Below are 20,083 nucleotides of genomic sequence, written 5' to 3' on the forward strand. Positions count from 1 at the left end.
GGCAGCAGGGACGCACCATGTGCGGCGGGGGGGGGGGGGGGGAAGCGGCGGCGGCGGGGCCGCGCGGCCCCTCCCCTCCCCTCCCCTCTCCTCCCCGCCCCGCGCCGCCGTCAGCGGGCGCGGGCGCGGGGCGGCGCGGGCCGGCGCGGCGCCCATGGCTGGCGGCGGGGCGCAGAGCGTACCATCTGCGCGGGCTCCCCTCCCCGCGCACTGCGGAGCCGCCTCGCGCGGCGGCAGCGGCCAGATAATAACAATATTATGAGAGCCTGGAGCCGGTATAGGATAGCCACGTAAAAAAAAATAATAATAAGGCAAAAAAAAAAAAGCCCCACCATGTCGGTTGCCTTTGCTTCTGCTCGCCCAAGAGGCAAAGGGGAGGTCACCCAGCAAACTATCCAGAAGGTAAAAAAGCATGCTTTTCTACAGCCAATTTTAGACATTTGTTCCGTCCATGCTCCTGTAGCTGAGGAAGGAGGCTTATTTCTAAGGCGATCATGAAAACTCGAGAATTTGCAAGGGCTGCAAAGATGGACAGCTGGAGAGAGAGGTGGGGGAAGGAGGAGGAGGAGGAGGAGGTGGAACAAAGCAAAGGTGTGCAGATCACTGCAAAGAGAGAGCAAGAGAAGGACTTGCGGAATAAAATTGGGATGGCACAATATCTGCTGCTTGCAAAGGAAAAAAAATCGCCAGTAATGCATTGAAAAATTGCAATGAAATTTGCAAAGCTATTTTTAATTTCTGACGGCATATCAGCTCCTGGCCAGAAAAATAAATACACTAAAATGAATTAAAATAAAATATTGGATTTGTAAGGGTTTTCTTTTGTATTTGGATGCAGAATTGTAATCTTTTAGAAGATAGAGGGAGCACCGATTACTGCTATTTTTCATATGCTATAATTATTATTATTATATGTAATGCATTTCTTGATGTTTAATGACAAAAAAAAAAAGGTTTTGAAAGATTTCCTTTGCACACTAGGTCTCCACCTGGGTTTCATATGGAGGCCGAAGGAAAGGGTGCCTAGTTTGGAAGTTATTGTTATCCTATTTCATAGGATTGACAGCAGGGAATGTATACACATGCCCGGCATCCCCCATCCCTTCTGCAGACTGTAACTGTAAATAATGAAAGAGGTTGGAAATGTCAATAAAGAACATGCATGGTTTACTGTGACCACTATGTCATTTGTGCTTATACTCTATTTTGTGTGTTCTCCACCATATAAATATTTTGCTTATGCAGCTTGTATAATGTGAAGTAATGTATATATGTATTATTATGGTCCATTGGTAAATTATGACCAGTGAAGGAGTGTCATTGCTAATCCAGCAGTTAACTAACCAGTCATGGGTACGTTTTGCTGTCAAACCGTTATCTGCTGCCAATTTATGACTTCTAGGGAAAAAAACCCTAAATGGAAGGCTGTTACAGAACAGAGATTAAGGCAGAACAAACTGCCACAAGAGAGATTTAAGAGTATGACTTAAATCTCAGGAGACTATTTGGAAACTAATCTCATTTTGTATAGACCTTGCAGCACGTGTAATATTCTGACCCAATTAATTTTAAATGCTAAAATATTTCAGAATTAGTGGCTCAGTTTTTCTTAGCCACTTTGGCCAGAGTTGTTGGGAGTTAGGACAGAATTTCATAATTCAGATAGCTAGTACTAAAAAACATGAATGTATCCATAAACAAAGGGCAGCCAAAGTATCTTCATTTCAATTTTCATGCACTTTCCTTTTTTCATATTGATAAACTTTGTGGAAACTTGGAAGTGTTGCTTATTTTTTTTACAAATAACATGTAAAACCATTTCCTGTCTCAACCCATATGCTGGCATGTTACTTTAGGACTGTTCATCAATACTGGGCTGTTGGCAGTGATTTTCTTTTTGAAAAGCACTGGTGCTGGGGAAAAAGACTTAGAGACACAACAAGTAAATGGTTTTTATAGTCAAATATAAGACATGGGGCAATGTGAGAGAAGCAACAAATGCTGGGATAGGAACTCACTACAAAAATTCATATTAAAGCCAGCTTTTTAGAACACATACCAGTTTTATTGAAAAGGATTTTTTTTATTTGTATTCATAATACACTTTTATTTATTAACCCAATTTTAATAGTCTTTCAAAGCTTTTATTATTCCAGTGCCAACTATCTTCCTTAAACAAAATTTCACAGGAAGGAAGATAGAGATTTTGACATTGCAGAAGTGATGGTGATGCTTTAAAACAGTTCATCAAATAGCATTTGCAGGACAGTTAACTTTTCAGTTTCTCCTATGTGATGGAGATTAGCACCCAGTTCTTTTTTTGTAGTAAGTGTCAGGACATCAGAGCTATTCCTTATTCCTTTTTCAGTTAGCAAAACCGTTCTTCAGGTAATTGTAGAAGCATAGGCCTTTTCTCATCAAGATATCTGTAATATTGCTTGGGCTCTTGGTATTGAATACTTATCTTAATTGAATGTGAAAATGCTGTTGTCGGTGATATTTAATATGATAACTGAAAAGGACTGTTTTACATGTTTTGCTAATTCTGCCTGCAGAATTTCATTGACACTGATGAAAATTCTGTGCAACAGTGAGTACAGAGTGCGAAACAAAGAGCTGCACGGTGAATCAGGCGGGAGTATTTTCTCTTAAAACTGTATGCTGCGCCCGGGTTGCCATGTGAGCAGAGGCACGCGTGCAGGAGGGATACGGATTCTGGTCGGAGTGAATTCCGACGTTCCCTGTCAGCCTGCAGGAGACTCGCCTGCTCCCTTGCCTTGACAGGCCACGGCAAAACGGCCGTTCCTCAGACCCTCCGTGACACCCCGGCAGGGGATTACTACGAGTCCGAGCAGTCGCAGCCGGTGATGGACAAGGGCGTCCATTAGCTCAGGAAAGTTCTGCCCCAACTTGCAAATCACCAGCCAGAAGCAAGACAAGCTGAGTTCTCTGAGGGAACGACCAGCTAGATTGCAAGTGCATAAAAATGACTCTTCTGCTCATTTCTCCCATAATCTAGCCCTTTCTCTGCATTTAAGTGAGTCAATTTTTTTTGAACGGAAGACATGCCTACATGGAATAATTCATATTTAGCTCATATGAAAAAAACCATTATTGTCTCCTGCTGATAGAGTCCATCTATCCTGATGACAGATTGACTCAAAGTCCCAGTCTTCGGAGCACTTAATATCAGGAGTAATACCTACAAACTATATTGTGTAGTATGTTTTTGCCAGAGACAGGCTTAAATTTGTAAATACTGCTTTTATTTTTCCACTTATTCCCCTGCAAAAAGCTTGCCACATTCCCAAGGAAGTTAGGGGAAAGAGACAAACTATTTTCTTTGAAGTTTTAAAACAAGCCAAAGGATTTTTTAACCAATTTGTTGTATAATAAATTCATTAAATAAATGTTAGTTTGCATTTTGTCCAGCAACCCTGAATTTCTTGAAACAAATCAATCCCTAGATTTTACTGAATGAAGCTAAGCTAGCAGCCACTGAGCTACTGATACACGCAAGTTAGCTGGTATATAATTACTGTGCCTTTTTGTTTTTTGACTTCTCTGCTTAGAACTGAACTACCACAAAGGACATATTGGGGATATAATTCTCCTGCATGTGATTTCAATGTATCTAGCAATACAAATTACACACTTCTGCCAAGTTCAGTAGTCTGCTCATGCTAGTTCTGTGCAGGAAAAAGAGGTGAGGTTTAAACTGTTTGAAAGTAGCTTATTATTTGAAAATAAGTATATTGGTAAATCTGAAGTTTTTGAAAGAGATGGGTGATAATTTAGAAAGAGAGGTATTTCATACAGAAAGTATCCTTCTTCAGCACAAAAATATCTTCTAGCATTTAAGGAACAAAAAATATATCCTTTATTTCTTTGTTGGATATTTCATCTAACTCCTTTAAAGATAACTGCTTATAAATGGATAATTTGAAAAGCACGATCTAGTGGCTCAGTGAATTCATGTGGATATGCTCTGGCCAAATAGCAGTAAAATTCACATTTTTTATTCAAATGCCTTTATCTGATGGCTTGCTGCCCACGTCACAGCCATCGATGGGTACTCCATTGCTTTATTTAACCAGGAGAGTTCTTTTTTTAAACAGCCCCAGAAGAAAGGTATTCTAAAGATAATGTCACCCCTCAGTTAATTTAGAAGTTTGATATTAAAGAGACAAGTCATGTGGTTAAAATTAAAACTGTGACTAAAATGTTTATTAGCCCAGTCTAAGTTCTGATTTTGGGACTTCCATACTCTTACTTCCAGCAAATCGAAAGGAAACATCTGAGCATAGACACCCCGAATGGGCTGCATGTAGCAGAAGGGAATTGCAGTCACTCTTTCAGTTGTTTTTTTACTGCAGATCAAATTAGAAATCATCTGGTGAAATGTGTTTTTGAAAGAGAAATACTGGAGAAAAAAACTTATTCAGCTCAGGCATAAATCTCTGTAGGCCATGTATACGTATTAACAGACCTGTGGCACACAGCAGAGAACTCAAATGACATTTCTGCTCTAAAGTAAAGTGAGGTTTCAAGGCTGATCATTAGTACTATAGCCTCTTTAACAAGCTGCGTTTGAAACACTTCCAGCGTTGTAGCGGGCTACTTAGCCCAGTAGTGGCTACTTTACACATTGCATACCTGCACGAAAAGAAGAAAAAAACACTCGAGAGGTAGAGGCAGAGGGAAGTTTGAGGTAGTCAGCCCCTGCCAAATGAAGTCCTATCTGCCTTAGGAATTACCCATCTTGTCTTTTTTGAGTCTAGCAGTCACAAATCTCTGCACCTAAGTACTGCTCTTCTGTGGCTACTTTGGAGACTGTTCTGATGTTAACCTGTTTGAACAAGTATGCATATATGTGTGTGCAAATGCACAGAGTGGGAGATCTGAGGTCCAGGGTTCTGGCATGTGCAGATACAACGTATATCTACTCTCTGAGATAGGAGTCTCTTACAGTAAATGTTTCAGGCTGCCAAATCTGAAAATGAGGGAGATTTAAGTTCAGGGAAGTCGGAGTGTCCAGACTCGGTTCATTTTAAATGTGTCCCATCACCACAATTACACCTAAGCTGAGACTTTTGAAAATAATTAGTTTAGGTCAAATAACGTATCAGGTTGTTTTCTGGAATTAGAAGACAGCCTGACAGTCAACACCCATGCAGCAGGTTTATGAGATATTGTTATGAAATGTTGGCTTTACAACTGTCACAGTTGTTTCTTGTCTTTCAGGACAACAAATAGAAGAAAGTAAGGAAAACTTGCCAATTCCAGGAAAAAGTTAACATTTAAACACAGCTGTCTGTTTAGGGTTATAGCATTGTGTTCTGGATCTCATGATTAGTGCAGACTAAGCCATGTGTACGTCTTCCCCCTAACTGTTGGGCCCACATTCATCTCCTGTTATTCACCTGTATGATTTTCTGTCCAGTATGTAGGAATTAGAGAATTTCCAAAACTGTTCCAGCTCAAAAGCTTTTCTAGCAAACTGTAGCAATGTGATTGATGACAAATAGCATTATATAAGTTTATATTCTGGTCACCTTTAGGACACAATGGAAATGCATTTAAAAGGTGCAGCCCCGGGCTCCAAAAGTACATAGAAGATAAATGACAAATTTAGTTGTGATCAAATATACATTAATCAGAAAAAAAAAAAAAAAATCCAACTCTTCAACTGGTAAACCCTAAGCATCATTTACCTTATGCATATATAGAGGAAGTCCAGAACCATGAAAACATAACTTAATGGAATCTTCTCTGTGTTACCACCTACCTACAATGGTGAAACAAATAGTACTTGCGTCTGTTTTTTTATTGCCAAGGTCTTGAGCCTACAGTTCTTTTGGGTTGTGATTTTATGGAACAGTTTTCAGTAGTATTAGGGGCATCTTCTCTTTCACCACTATTAGAAATCCCGCATTGCTCATCTCCCTTTCAATTTAAAATGTGCTGAAGTTGTGAATTGTTATGGGTTGCCTCTAATGAGTCCTACATAGAATCAGTAGTCTGAAGTCAGAGAACTACATATTGAGAATTATCTTAAGAAATATTTTTTTGCATAATTGTTATGATTTATTATTCCTGCCAAAACATAATAATTAATGAGTTTAGAGCAAACTGGAGCCATACCTAGCCCTTTTTCTACATTGGCTGTTTCTGTTGCAATATTTAGTTCCAGTAAACACATTTCATTTTTGTAAGCCGTTCAGACTTTTGATTTCCTATTACTATTCCAGTGTAGGTACTTTATAATATCCGAAGGCAACAAAAGTGCACAAAACACCATCCAGGGCTAAAAAGGGTGAATGTGAAGAATCACAAAAACAACAAACTTTAATTTGCTTCTCATACTAACACATATTGTGATCACATTTCTTTTATGCAGATGCTAGATGAAAATCACCACCTAATACAATGTATTATGGATTATCAGAGCAAGGGGAAAACTGCAGAATGTACTCAGTGAGTATTATGAGTTTTGGGATATGGTAGAGATTTTTTGTGTGCTTTTTATCAAGAACAGTACTGTGAACAGTTCTGTTCATTGGTCATTGAAGAAATACTTGGACTGTTCTTTTTTAGATTCACTTGAATTAAGTGAAGTATTACAGGAAGTATATATTGTTCTTGGGAACCAAGAGGGTTTTTTTCTGTTATGTTTTTCTTTATTACCTTTGGCTATTTTGAGTAGTGTCTTATTTCTTAAAATTAAAAACATAGCTGAAAATATCAGCAGTTTTACATAAATGAAAATTAAAAGCTGACCATAGTTTGTCCCTACAGTATCCCTCACTAGATGAGCACTTCTGGAATGTAAGAGGCTATTATTGATAAAAAACAAAACTGAAACACAGCACAATTTGAACTTTAATTCCATTTCATTCTGACTGGTTCTGTAGCAAGAACTCTCACTGATATTAACTGTAGGTAAATTGCAGGGTTAGGCACATGGACTAGCCTGAAAGTAGGAAAGGTGATTTGAGAGAAATACAAAATTCTGACAGAATATTTTCTTTCACGTCATTTTAAGGACTCAATTCTGCCTAAACACTTTGGATTCAACCACCTTCATTATGTGTTTTATAAACCATGTGTAAATAGAAACACAGAATACTTTAGGTTAGATGAAACTTTTTGAGATCATCTGGTCAGAGCAGGACCAGCTTTGAAGAGAGAGATCCAACTTCAAAGTTAGATCAGATTTGTTAATGTCATATTCAGTTGCGTTTCATAGCACATGAGAGGTGTCTTCCTCATATACAAATGAGAGCTATGTTCTGATTTGCTGTTAAGGGTATTCTTAAGACATGTGTGCAGGAAATTATCATGTTTTGCATTAGGAGAAAAGACTATAGTCCCAGTGTGATGATGCATGCTTTGGAGTTCAAAGTGTTTAGAATATTTTTAACAGATCATTGATGAAAATAATTATAGAGAAGTATGAATTTGGGGTTATTGGACTACTTGTTCTGTGCAGACTCATTACATATGAGTAGAATCAGGTACAAAGTTAATAACATAGTTTTATCAGAAAGGAATTAAATATTAAGGATCAGCAATGTTGTTATTAATGGCTAAAATAATATGCATGTAGACTTAACCAGTTTATTTCACAGCTTACTATTTCTAATCTTGAAAGCAAAATGCTTTTACAAACATCATGGATTAAATCTCAGTCAGGAAGAATGGCCAGTCTGTCCCATAAGAGGTCAAGTTATGGGGCCAAAGCTAGAAAGTTGTACTTTCGAAAGAAGTATCTAAAAAAAAGGAGACATTTGCCAAAGAAGTTTATGAGTCAGCTCTACATGAGTTCAACATACAAGAGTTGAATTATTTTTAGTAATGTATGCACTGCCTGTTTTGAAATTTATCCATTGAAGATTTTGAGCAATAAAGGTCATTGAATGCTTCTGCAAATAAGGTACTACTACAGGAGGTGCGTGCACTTGTGAGAGAACTTCCAAATTCCATGCTTCCCTCTGACTCGTGTCACCATTCTGGCTTCATTTTGGCCACTTTTCCCCCTTCCCACCCACTTTTTTCTTTATCAGAAGGAAAATCACACTAAAAAAGCATTTCCTAATGCCTTCTTGGAACCCTCCCTGCTTCCAAAAGTTGACTCTTCACTTTGCTCAATGGCACAACTGTTGGATTGTTTTTGGGTGCCCTCCGGTTCTTCATTATAGGCTTTTCCGGTTCATTGAGAACTGTGAAGAAGCATAAATGGTTCTTGTGGTGCTTACTTGAGTAAACACTCCAGTTAAAGCACTCTTGAAAAAATCTTGTTCTTCTGAGCTTGTTGGCAGGGGAAACAGGTTTTGGTTTTTGGACTTTTGGAACTTAATTACTGCCAGGACCCCGGTTAAACAGAGGAAGAAAGTGTGGCTAATTTAGAGCAGCTGACTGGGTGTGGGTCCTCGAAGACTGAGATCTCAACTTCACAGTTCATTCAAAGTGCTTCCAAAGAAGTATGTATTTTACCTCCCCCTTCCCCCATGAGTTTACCCATTTGTAAAACAGGTGTTGAACACACTGATCCTCCATGAAAACCAGGACAGCACGGAAATAGGTCATTATTATTACTATTTATTATGATAGATGCAGAGTGGGCTAATGTAATCTGACTAGTCATTGGTAGGTAACAAAAAAAGAAAAGTTTGGAATTTTCCATATTGTTTACTCTTTCCAAATAAGCTTTACTCCTTATTCTGTAGATACCAACAAATCTTGCACAGAAACCTGGTTTACTTGGCAACAATAGCAGATTCTAACCAGAATATGCAGTCCTTGCTTCCTGCTGTAAGTACCAGTGCTACTGTCAGATACATTTACTGTGTCAAAGGGAAATGTTCTTTGATACTGTTACTGATCACTGTCAGTAAACCATTTTTTAGTATTTTTCCAACTAAAAGTTGTCAAGAGTTCAGTAGATCACTAAACAAATGCTACTTTTGCTGTGTTTAAAACATATATGTTGGGACATTTGTCTTAATCTCTCTCCTCTGTAGATCAAGTTCTATATACTGTAAATGATACCATGGTCTGAACAGGACCCATTTGTTCCAGATTCATTATTCTTTACTTATTCTTACTGTATTCTTTACTCAGGAAAAAAATGCCACTATTTTACACCAAAAATTTAATTCAGCATTGGGGCATTAGTTTGTCTTTAAACATTGTTGTTCTTGCTAAATGGACTGATTTTGTAATTATCGCATGTAACAGAAAATGCACAGTAGCCTTACACTTGACAAAGGTCAAGTTGTGAATACCCTCCTGTATAGCCTTTGCTAATGCATACCCCCTCAGCAGCTACACTCAGACTAGCATAAAATGAAATTCATGTAAGTATAGAAGAATGAGCACAGAGGCCGGACTATTATAAGCACAATTTAGAGATCTTCACTGTGCTGCCTGCTGGCTTCCCTGTGTCACGCTGAATGTCATTCACACATAGTACTCAAATGAAGAGAGGTTTACATAAGCAAGCCCAAAAAGTGAAGGAAGCACATATTTAGTTCAGGCAGTTTTTATTCATAGTCAGGCTAATTTCGGGGTTATTATTTTTCTAATTAAAACCTAACCAAAAATTTGCTTCTCCTCCTTGTTATTTGCAGCCACCAACGCAAAACATAAACTTGGGCCCAGGAGGAATGACTCAGAGTGCATCCAACCAATCTCTCCATTCACAGAGCAATCTCAGTGATGCAATTGGGACGGGCCTTCCTCCTTCCTCCCTCATGCAGAGTCAGATTAGCAATGGTGAGCTTCAGTCCCCTTTGTGCTGCTTTGCTGTTGCTTGGCAACAGAATCATTAATGCCGAATATACTTACAGAGCTGTAAAAGACCTCTTCTAACTCACCTTTCAGGCATATGGGGATTTCAGGCACATGCTGAAATCATCACAAAATGGCTACAGTCAATAATGATGAGGGGTTCTGCAGTGACTCCAATCTGCTTAATACATTTCTATATGGGAAATAAAAAACATTTTTAAAAATTTGGAATGAAAATCACCAATTTAAGATGCCTCCAAGGTTTTAGTAAGAAAAATCATACACTGCACTAATTTTCTCTTGAAGGTGGTTGGGCTGGCCAGGGTGAAGCAGAATTGTCTGCACAAATAACTGCAGAACCAAGCCTATAGATTGCAAAGACCTTCCAGGATAAATGCCTTTTTAAAAAGAAAATGGTGTTAAATCAGTCTTTGTCCTTGCAAAGATTGCAGCAACTGTCCTTTGGCTTGCAGAGATTGTGCTGTATAGCCAAAGAGTTTGCACAGACATTTTATATGTATATGATAAAAATACAACTTGGTCATTTTGTTTCCTTTGTTCTTGCAACTAAAAAGAAACTAACTGAAAGAGAAAAGAAGGATTTTATTTTTTTTTTACTTTCTGTATTTTACAGTATGATTCATCTGTTTATTTAGTTTGTACTTCATAGTTATTTAGTCAGTTTTTGTTTCTGTGGGTCTTTTCCAAAGTGACAGAGGGAGAAAAACAGTTTCTATAAATAGAAGTATCTGACTATAAAATCACAAACCTTGGCAGGGGGACTCAAGAGCAGACACAAGCCATGAAATTACTTCTGACTTTTTAAAAATCTACTTGTGGTCAAGCTGATAGTGCCTTTAAAACTCATGGATGAGATAGCTACTTTAAACAGTTACAGCTTGTAAAGTGAATTTATTCATTTTATCTGGGCCTTCTGGAAGATTTTTATTGCCTAATATAAGTATTATAAGAAATCCATCAAAAACATGTTTTGTGTTACGAAGAATCTCCATTTTCACTGTTATTGCAGCTGTTTTTTCTTATTCTCTGCCCACCCCCAATTCTTTATATTAATTCAGTGCTGATGAAAAGAGCCAGACTGGCAGCTGGGGAGACGAAAGTCTTCCACAGAACAGAAACAGCCAGGCCAGTGACAGTGCAAGTTTATGTCAAGTTGCCCCAAGCTCGTACTGCAACCCAGCCTGAGACGTGGGGGTCTGAGGGCAGTTTATGCTACGCACAGTCACTCCTACTGAGAGCCTGTCACCTGGGTAGTGCCAGATACTTTGTCATGAGAATATCAGTCCACTGGAAAATAGACTGAAGATGCAGCTACACTTCAAAAGGAAGGTGTGATTGCAGAGTGCACTAGCTTGCCGCTTCTGGCATGATGTAAGTAGCCTAGGTAACAGCAGCAGTGACGGTATGTGCACTGCTGCTGGTGCCTGTTCTGAGAAGAGAAACCTGCCACCCTTGGGCTTGGGGACACTCACCTGGGTTGCCAGTTTCTACTGCTACTGTCTCTGTGCCAGCTACAGTTAATTTAGCACAATTATGCTATGTGACACCCCTTTTTTGATGTGTAGGTATACTTTGAGACTGAGAAATTATTTCACATAGATCAAGAATTATTGGACAGTACTATTTGCTGCAAATTAGGAATAAATGCACACAAGCAATTCTGATAATATGGGCTCCAGTACTTGTGGAAAGTGTTCATCTAATGGCAATGGAGATGAAAGTCTGTAATGAACAGGTACCGCATTGTAAAAGAGGGAAGGGTGAGGAAGAACTCATTAAAGCTGTTACACACTATTGTCCTCAGCCAGGACTTTACAGGAATCACCTCTAGAGGACAGTAACCAGCTAACTCCATCCATGCATGATGATTATCAGTAGCTAGGTTAGCTACTGTAATGATAATTCTGTTGATGGAGACAATTAAAAAAAGAAAAAAAAAGTTTTCAAGTAATCCACCAGCCACAAGTCTGTGATTCTTCATGCCTTAGCTATGCAGGCAAAACCATTAGATTCAAACAACCAGCAAACTCAGTTGGGTTCAAACAGAATTGAGTCCAACTGAGAATCTTGACTGTTCAGAAATTATGACTGAAGCCTTTCAAAAAAAGCCATGACTTAGATTCATGAAAGTAGGAAAAAAGTTCAGTGCTTTGTATTAAGCTTTTTGTTTTAGTGCTTTTATTTAAATACTTCTGGTCATGCTTTCATATTTTTTCTTTAAAACAAAAAAAAGATTTGTTTAATTTGTGGTTGCAAAGAAAGCTGAGATTCTTGTTTCCCCATGCAAATAGTGCAAATTTTACCAACACCAGCTTAACTGTAAGCTCCATCTCTCTCACTCAGAATAATTACAGACTCCATTCAAACACCATGTTGTCTTGTGTTGCACTGAAAAAGTACAAAATTGTAGCACAACATGGGGCTTGATCTCTGTAGCAGTATATTGACCTGGTTCCACTAATTTCAGTAGAGTTAGCTCTGTTACCTGTTATTGAAAATGCTGCCTGTTTTTCTCCTTCAGAGGAAAATATAATAATCTACAGCAAATTTTCTCATTTTGATGTTTATAAATACCATTAAGAGTAATTAATGGCATTTTTATTAAGAAAACTAGACATATTTTTCAGAGGCTGTAGATACCCTCAATAACTGTGAATTAAAATATCATTATCTAAACACTGCAACATAATTCTTTCTCCTTTAGGGATTCTGCATAACTCCCATTCCAAATTAACTTAAAACAAACCATGAAACGATGCATAGTAAAAACAAACAACTTGTCAAGACTCATTCATAAAAGCATTTACAGCAACAAGCAGCAAAAAAATAAGGACCAGATTGTCCCCAATTTTAGTTATTCAACAGCAACAGAATTTAAAAAATTAAGCATACCACCAGGTAAACAGGATGATACTAACAATCCTGGAATGCAGTTGGAGCAGCTTGATAGTTATATGTAGTGAGGTCAGAAAAGGAGTACCATAACAACAGGGATTATTATGGTGACTTGGAAAATTTATCTTTAGAAAGTCTGAGATACTTTCAGTCAAACTTCAGGAAAGGGAGAGACCGGCTTGTCCTCTGAGGAGAGTGTCCCTTGGTGCTTCCTAAGCCCCAGCTGAGAGGAAGGTTTGTTGGTTATAAAAGAGCTGAACGTGCAGCAATGTGCAAAGTGTTTTTCAGCCACGATTGTGCCTTCCCATTGTCACTATTTGAGTGAAGGGGCAAGAGGAGTCAATAATCTGCTGCACAAGAGGAAGGAAAGGACAAATTTCAAAGGGCTAGGATGCTTCCAGAGTCCATGTATTTTTTAAGTATCTGAAACTACTGGCATTTGTTAATTCTGCTGCTTGCAAGAACTGTGGCAGCCTGTGAAGAACTAGTTGCATGCCATTGCTGCTGATTTTTTTCTTCCTGTCTGCAATTATATGTAATCTGGGTTTGGCAGCCAGGAAGAGGAGGATCACTCTAACTTTGCAGGAGGCAGGTTTGATTTGTCTGTAGATAGCAGGAAATTTTAATAACGAGGATTTTTTTTTGTTTTGCCTTATCATAAGACATTTTAAAAAGGCTATGAGGGCTTTAATGCTCACTGTACATTGCCAATAATAGCACAGATTTTCTTGTTGCTCTCTTTAATTTTTCTAGGTCCTAATCACGTGTCTATGCAGCAGTCAGGCCAGAACACTATGCCCACAACCTCTCTGAGTATGACTGTCAGCAGTCATGGAACTGGGCCTGGTTATAGCCATACAGTGCCTGCATCTCAGAATGTGCCAATGCAAGGCCAGGGGTCAATAGGCAATTATGTCTCTCGAACAAACATCAACATGCAGTCTAATCCAGGTAAATTCCCTCTTCCTCCTTCTGGGCCAACATGCCTTTTCAGTGACCTCAGAGGTGTACCACACATGAATGGGTTCTGCAAATATTTTCTGTAGACAGGGACAAACACACAAGAGGAAAAGATAGCTTTAAGACATCTTTGCATTTCAAGGTGTCAGGCACCAGTGTAAGTCAGAACAGTTTCAGACTTGCTTTAACTTACATCAGCTTGGTATGGTTAGCAATGAGTTGTGGAAAAGAGGTTTAGCTACAAGTGCAACAGCACTATCTTATAGCCCCTGACAGCAAATCCCACAGCTGTGGGAGGGATTGGCAAAGCACCCTTATTCTAGCTGAAAGAGCCTGCCAGACAAAGAATATTGCACATTTATTGTTTGTACATTACTTCCCTATTCTTATTATATTACTGATATAATATAACACTGCTTGAAGGGCATAGAGAGACTAGCAGACAACTCAGAATTAATCTCTGACTTGTAAAAATGATTGTTACTGAGCATTGAATGGGATATCCAAAGCTTAAGAATTCTTTCAGACAATGTGAAATTCAGGGAGCAAATACATCCTAAAATGTCAGTTTATTTTTAACTCTCAGCAGGTAAAGATGGAAGAAGAAGAAAGAGTTGATTAGTGAAGAAAAGCAGCAATAAATGAGGCAGGAGGTAGAGAGGAACAAATATCAGTTCTTATTTCTTTCTTTAATCCTACTATAATAATGATTACATTCTTTTAAATAATCTAATAATAATCAAGGTTAGATGTATTTTTTAAATGTCTGACTGAAACAAATGGCAAGAACTGACCATGTAATAACATCCTTTCTGGATTACAGTGCAGAAGAGTTAAATATAAGTAGTAGGAAAACATCTCCCCCTGTGGAAAATTCACAGAATGATCAGGATGCAAGTTTGTTGAAGGTTTTAACTTGCTTCCAAAGAGACTAGGGAGAGAACTGTCACATCGTTTTAGAAAACAGTATTTTCCATGTACATTATAGTCTCCATGATGCACCAGCAAGCAGCGACGTCACATTACAACTCAGCGCAAGGAGGGAGCCAGCATTACCAGGGGCAGTCCTCCATTGCCATGATGAGTCAGAGCAACCAAGGCAACAGCATGATGGGTCAGCGACCAATGGGCCCTTACAGAGCTTCACAGCAAGGTAAAATCTGTTATTAGACTGATCATATTCAGTCATTCCTGTGGGGTAGATAAGCCAACAAGATTTCTAAGTCACATTTATGAATAGGGAATCCCAGCTGGGAAGGGAGGAAATCTCGAATGGTGAGAGTACAAAGACAATCAGAAGAATTTTACTCTGTTTTCAAGATTTGTTTATTTATTTATTTATTTCAGCTGTTCAGAAGTAATTCTGCCTAACAGGGATCATATACCACTAAAGAAAAAGATGAACAATTTGATACACAGCTCACTGAAGCCACTGGGAATATTTTCATTTCCTTCAAATGGCAGTGGATCAGCCATAACATGGCACAGTTAACAAGGAAGGCATTTCTGCAAACAAGATATCAGTTTGCCAGCAATTAATATAAAAAATTCATCCAAGGCAAGGAAAACACTGAAGAATACCTACCATGCTCTAATACCTCTCTGGAAAAAGTTCTATGAAGCAATAAAACTGCTAGACTGATTGTAATATAAACTGAATTTTGCTAGGAAACAAATTAATAAATATATTAATAAATATATTAATAAAAATATATTTAATTCTAACTACATTATTAAGCATGGAATACATTCCTGTGCTTTTTAGTAACTCAGATTAGTAAATGAAATGTAGCCAATGCTTTTGATATTGCCACATAACTGAGTGGTTTTAGGACATGCTACTGACAATGGCATAATTTCAATTTCAGCCAGCTTCTTTCTGAGAATATGAACTTATTTCCTTTTTCTAGTGAGCAAAACATCTTTGAAACAGTTCTCAGCATACATAATTTTTTTACTTAGCCAGATGTAAGTTTTCTCCAAAAATATTTAGATAACAAAAACATCCCTTAAGAGTTCATAGACTCAGTATGCTCTCACTTGTCTTTGCCTTGCAGGTTCCTCGCAACAGTACATGGGTCAGGAAGAGTATTACAGTGAACAGTACAGCCATGGACAAGGCTCATCAGAACCTATGAATCAGCAATATTATCCAGATGGTAATTCCTCTGAGCTGTAATCACTGTAATACTGATAAAATGTAGAATAGCATGACTGTCACATGGAAGGATGTGGCAAATCCGTAAGAATTGTCTCCAATTTAAGTGCTAGAAAATTCTAATCCCAGTACATGAGAGTCTGTGTATACGTTCACATCATATTCAACTTCCTGTCAGAGGGGGGTCTCTATTTCCTCTTAGCCTCATCTTCATGCATAAGCAGCTTCTTCAATATTTGTATTCAACAATATATATAGTTATATTAACAATGTATCAGGTAAGTCTTTGCAATTCATCTTTTTCTTGCAGGACATGGTGATTATGCCTATCAGCAGTCATCCTATACTGAGCAGAGCTATGACAGGTCATTTGATGACTCTACACAGCACTATTATGAAGGAGGTAGGAAAACATATTGGCAATCTTTGTAAACCAAAGCTCTAATCCCCTAAAATACTAAGGATACAGCGCATTTATGAAATACGACTTATAATTTCTGCATCATTAAACTGCTACTTAGCTATTACTTAAGGAATGTCCAGGAAATGGAATTTAGCTATGTATACTGTTTTTTAAACCAAAAGTGTATCAGGCTCTATACAGAATACCATGTCAGTAATTGGACAGTAAGGCAGTCATGCTGTGCAGCCTTGTGGGATCAATGATAGCTTGTACATAGCCTGATGTTCCTTAGAAAAATGATCCTTGGATGTAGCTGAGCCAGGTGGAACTATAGCTGTGGATATTAAACCTGTTATGTTGTGGGAGAAAAGAATTCCAGGATATCAGTATCCTCCAATCTTACAAAAACTGTATAATGAACATTTTATATAATGCAAATAAAGATAACTATATTAAAATAGAAGGTTATGATGACAAAGGTAAGCAAATGTGCTGCAGTTAGAAATGGGGTTCAGAGCTGGAAGTGAGAAAGCCTAGTGGTAGTTCCAGGACCAAGTTTTTTTAGTCTTGCTTAATTCACCTTACAAATTGTGAAAAACAATAGGTTCAATGAGACTGATCTTTGAAAATCGCCAATACTATGAGCTTGCGATTCTACCACTAAAAAAATATGAACAACAGTATATCAACATATTCAGTGATACTACAGGATATCTAAACTCTAATTGACTGCAGAAATATTAACGTAATTACGATACAGCTAGATGGCATTTAGGAAAAGCAAATTCCTATTATATAATCTCCATTCATTCTGTTTTTTCAGGATACTGCAAATGGAATTTCCTTCTTAGATGTTTTAAAAAATATCAGTAGCAACTAAATGTTTGGTCTTTCTGGAGTATACAAATAAACATTATTATTATCTTGAAGAAAATACTGTGGGAGGGCTTCCTAAGAAACCAGCTATTGCACCCTGTTGCTCTTATCTTTGTGCTCTTTTCTTCTGGAACACTTTTTGAGTAAAAAAAATCCTTTTGGGAACAGGTTGTTTGTTTGCTTGTTTAGTGATGTGTACACATAAACAAACAACTCTCTCCCTTTCAAAAGAACTAAAATTCACAAGAGGAATAAACTCATCATGACTGGCCAAATGCAAGCATCTGTTTCTGAAAAGAGTACTCTTCTATGAGTTCCATGTCAAGACTCCTGACTTCCTTATTTTCCTTATGATTAGCATGTACAGTGAGACACCTGGTTCATTTATAACCAAACTAGTTCAATTTTTTTCTTTAGGTAATTCTCAGTATAGCCAGCAGCAGGCAGGATACCAACAGGGAGCTGCACAACAGCAAACATATTCCCAGCAGCAATACCCAAATCAGCAAAGTTACCCAGGACAACAGCAAGGATATGGTAAGAAAACTGTCATTTACACCGACATGGCAAGTACTTGCAGTCCTGCATCCTGACGTCTCCATTCCTAACCTAAAATATGCTGTAAACTATCTTCCTGAGTAACCTTGACACCCGCTTACCAAAACTAGCCAAACAGCATTGCATAAAAAGGGATTCTGTACAGTAACATACATTAATATAGCACTGCATGCCATACTGCTCTGTTATCATACTGAATCCTGTTCTCTTTTGAGGAGTTGAAAATGTTATGTAGAAAATACACTTATGCCTCATATTGACTTTCTTGTAAGTGTAGATAAGAGGTCACTACATTAATTCTCAGGCTTCCTACACATCTATTACCTATGCAACTGACATGAAAAAATAACATCTTAAAATTAGAAAGAATCACTACTCCCTCATTTACATTTCTTGCAACACCGTATGTGCTTTATTATCACTTGGTGAGGAATTGACGCTAAAAGAAAAAAGTGAAAGTGCTTTGAACATGCAGCTAACACTACCAGAGGGATTTGGAATGATTCAGGTCACCAGTGGCAGTGCTCTCCACTGCCATCAAAAGCATCCATGCTTGAATTCTCTTAGTGATTGGAGGCACCTTCGATGCATTCTCAGTCTTTGGGGAAAGACATCATTTCAGATTATGCAGCACAAAAATAGGGCCTTGAGAGACTGTGGATAATCAAATTACTAGCTTCAAGGAAAGGGATTTCTAGTGCACCTCCTAAATGTGATACTTGATCCTGGATGGGCAATGTTAACAAAAATTGATAAATTGAGGTTGATATGGACAGCAAGTCTGTTTTAAAAATGTAAGATCTCCTGAAATTGAACATACACACTTAAAAAGTTAATTAAATTATTATCATGTGGCTGCAGTATTAGTCGGTGTTTTGGATTACTCAAACCAGACATATTCTGAGAAATTAAATCCAAAATTCAGTTTCTAATGTTCAGATCTGGCCTCCTCATTCTAAAGGTTCCTCTGCATAAAAATCCACCAATGCTAAAGAATAAATGCCACATAACAGTCTGTACACAGAACCTGCAGTCCCCCACAAAAGAAATAAACATCCACATGCAGTTGCATGTCTGATTTACATGTGTTGCTAAATTCTCTTTACGGGCAAGAGATTTCTTAGGTGTCTAACTGATCAGCAGTGCTTATGGTGGCATAACCAGGTTAAACAGGAAGTTAATCATGCTATTTTTACTAAAATTAAAGGCCAGGTAGCTTGCGTATTGGTAATAACTGAGCTGTGCCAATGCAGACTTCAGAAAGGCTAATCACTTAAGAGTGTATCAAGCTTTCTGAGTAGAATTTAAAACATGAACAGAATTATACACTGCTGCAACTAGATCATTATTGGTACTCACATTTCTAGGTTAAAGCAGCTTGGCTTTGTCTGCAGTATGCTGCAGTCACAGTAGTGGATACTTCTGTAGACATGATACAAAATTAGAGCTAATTTGCTAATTTTTACCAGGTCCATAATGTTTGACATTCCAGACAGCTGCAGTACTCTGCTCCAGTTCTGTTTTTGCAGGTAAAATCTGTGGCTGGGAGCTTATTGATGCTTCTCAAATCTAAAGATTCAGGTTAGCATTTTGGAAGACCTGAGAAATATGGGATTTCCCAGAGGAATGTAGAAACTGAATGCCTGGCAGCTTGGAGAGGTCTAGGCAAAATTTACTCATGGTTCATACTTACAGAACCTACTTAATTATCATCATGTTTTACATTCTTTTAATCATAAGAACGCCCCCTGGCAAGTTAAGCCTTACTAATTTCACTCTCTTCTCAGGTCCTGCACAAGGAGCCTCTTCACAGTATTCCAGTTACCAACAGGGACAGGGGCAGCAATATGGAAGTTACAGAGCTTCCCAGACAGGACCATCTGCCCAGCAACAGAGGCCGTACGGCTATGAGCAGGTAAGTTGTCTGAATCTCTGCTATAAAAAAGCAGGTTGTTAGCTCTGCACATAAATCTATTTGACAATTTTATGCAAGCATATTGGTGATACTTTACTGGGTCTTTCAAAAGTCAAAAAACAAAGGAAAATTGTCTAACTCCCTGCATATATACCTCAGTTATGTTATTCTCCGTTATTTCTGTTTTTTTATAGGGACAATATGGAAATTATCAGCAATAAAAGAACATGATCCTGTGTCAGATTCATTTCAATAGTATATCCATCTTTTGAACTGGATGTACAGGCAGTTTTAATTAATTGTAATATGTTGGTTACCCCTTAGCACAAAGCAGCGTCTGTATGTGAACAGTGTTCATTTCATGCTGGATATGAAGCAGTGCACTACTGGTAACAAGACAATGCTTTAATGGTTTGATATTTGGTGCTGTGTATAGTACTGTATGTTGATACAATGCAGAATTTTTTCATTTCCTCCCTGCCATTCTTGATGTTTCTAAATAGCT

At 38.1% G+C, this 20,083-nt stretch overlaps 1 protein-coding gene across 1 annotated transcript; it reads left to right on the forward strand.

Moving 5' to 3' along the window:
• Positions 1-168: 168 nt before the first annotated feature.
• SS18L1 (SS18L1 subunit of BAF chromatin remodeling complex) lies at positions 169-19,799 on the forward strand. The gene is made up of 11 exons (XM_013952678.2): positions 169-402; positions 6,401-6,477; positions 8,730-8,814; positions 9,633-9,777; positions 13,462-13,659; positions 14,657-14,821; positions 15,726-15,827; positions 16,137-16,229; positions 17,523-17,642; positions 19,451-19,578; positions 19,773-19,799. The coding sequence occupies exons 1-11, from the start codon at positions 334-336 to the stop codon at positions 19,797-19,799; spliced, it is 1,209 nt and encodes a 402-aa protein (XP_013808132.1). The 5' UTR covers positions 169-333.
• The last annotated feature ends 284 nt before the right edge of the window (positions 19,800-20,083 follow it).

This window comes from Apteryx mantelli, chromosome 18 (assembly GCF_036417845.1).
Source record: "Apteryx mantelli isolate bAptMan1 chromosome 18, bAptMan1.hap1, whole genome shotgun sequence".
Classification (NCBI taxonomy): Eukaryota; Metazoa; Chordata; class Aves; order Apterygiformes; family Apterygidae; genus Apteryx; species Apteryx mantelli.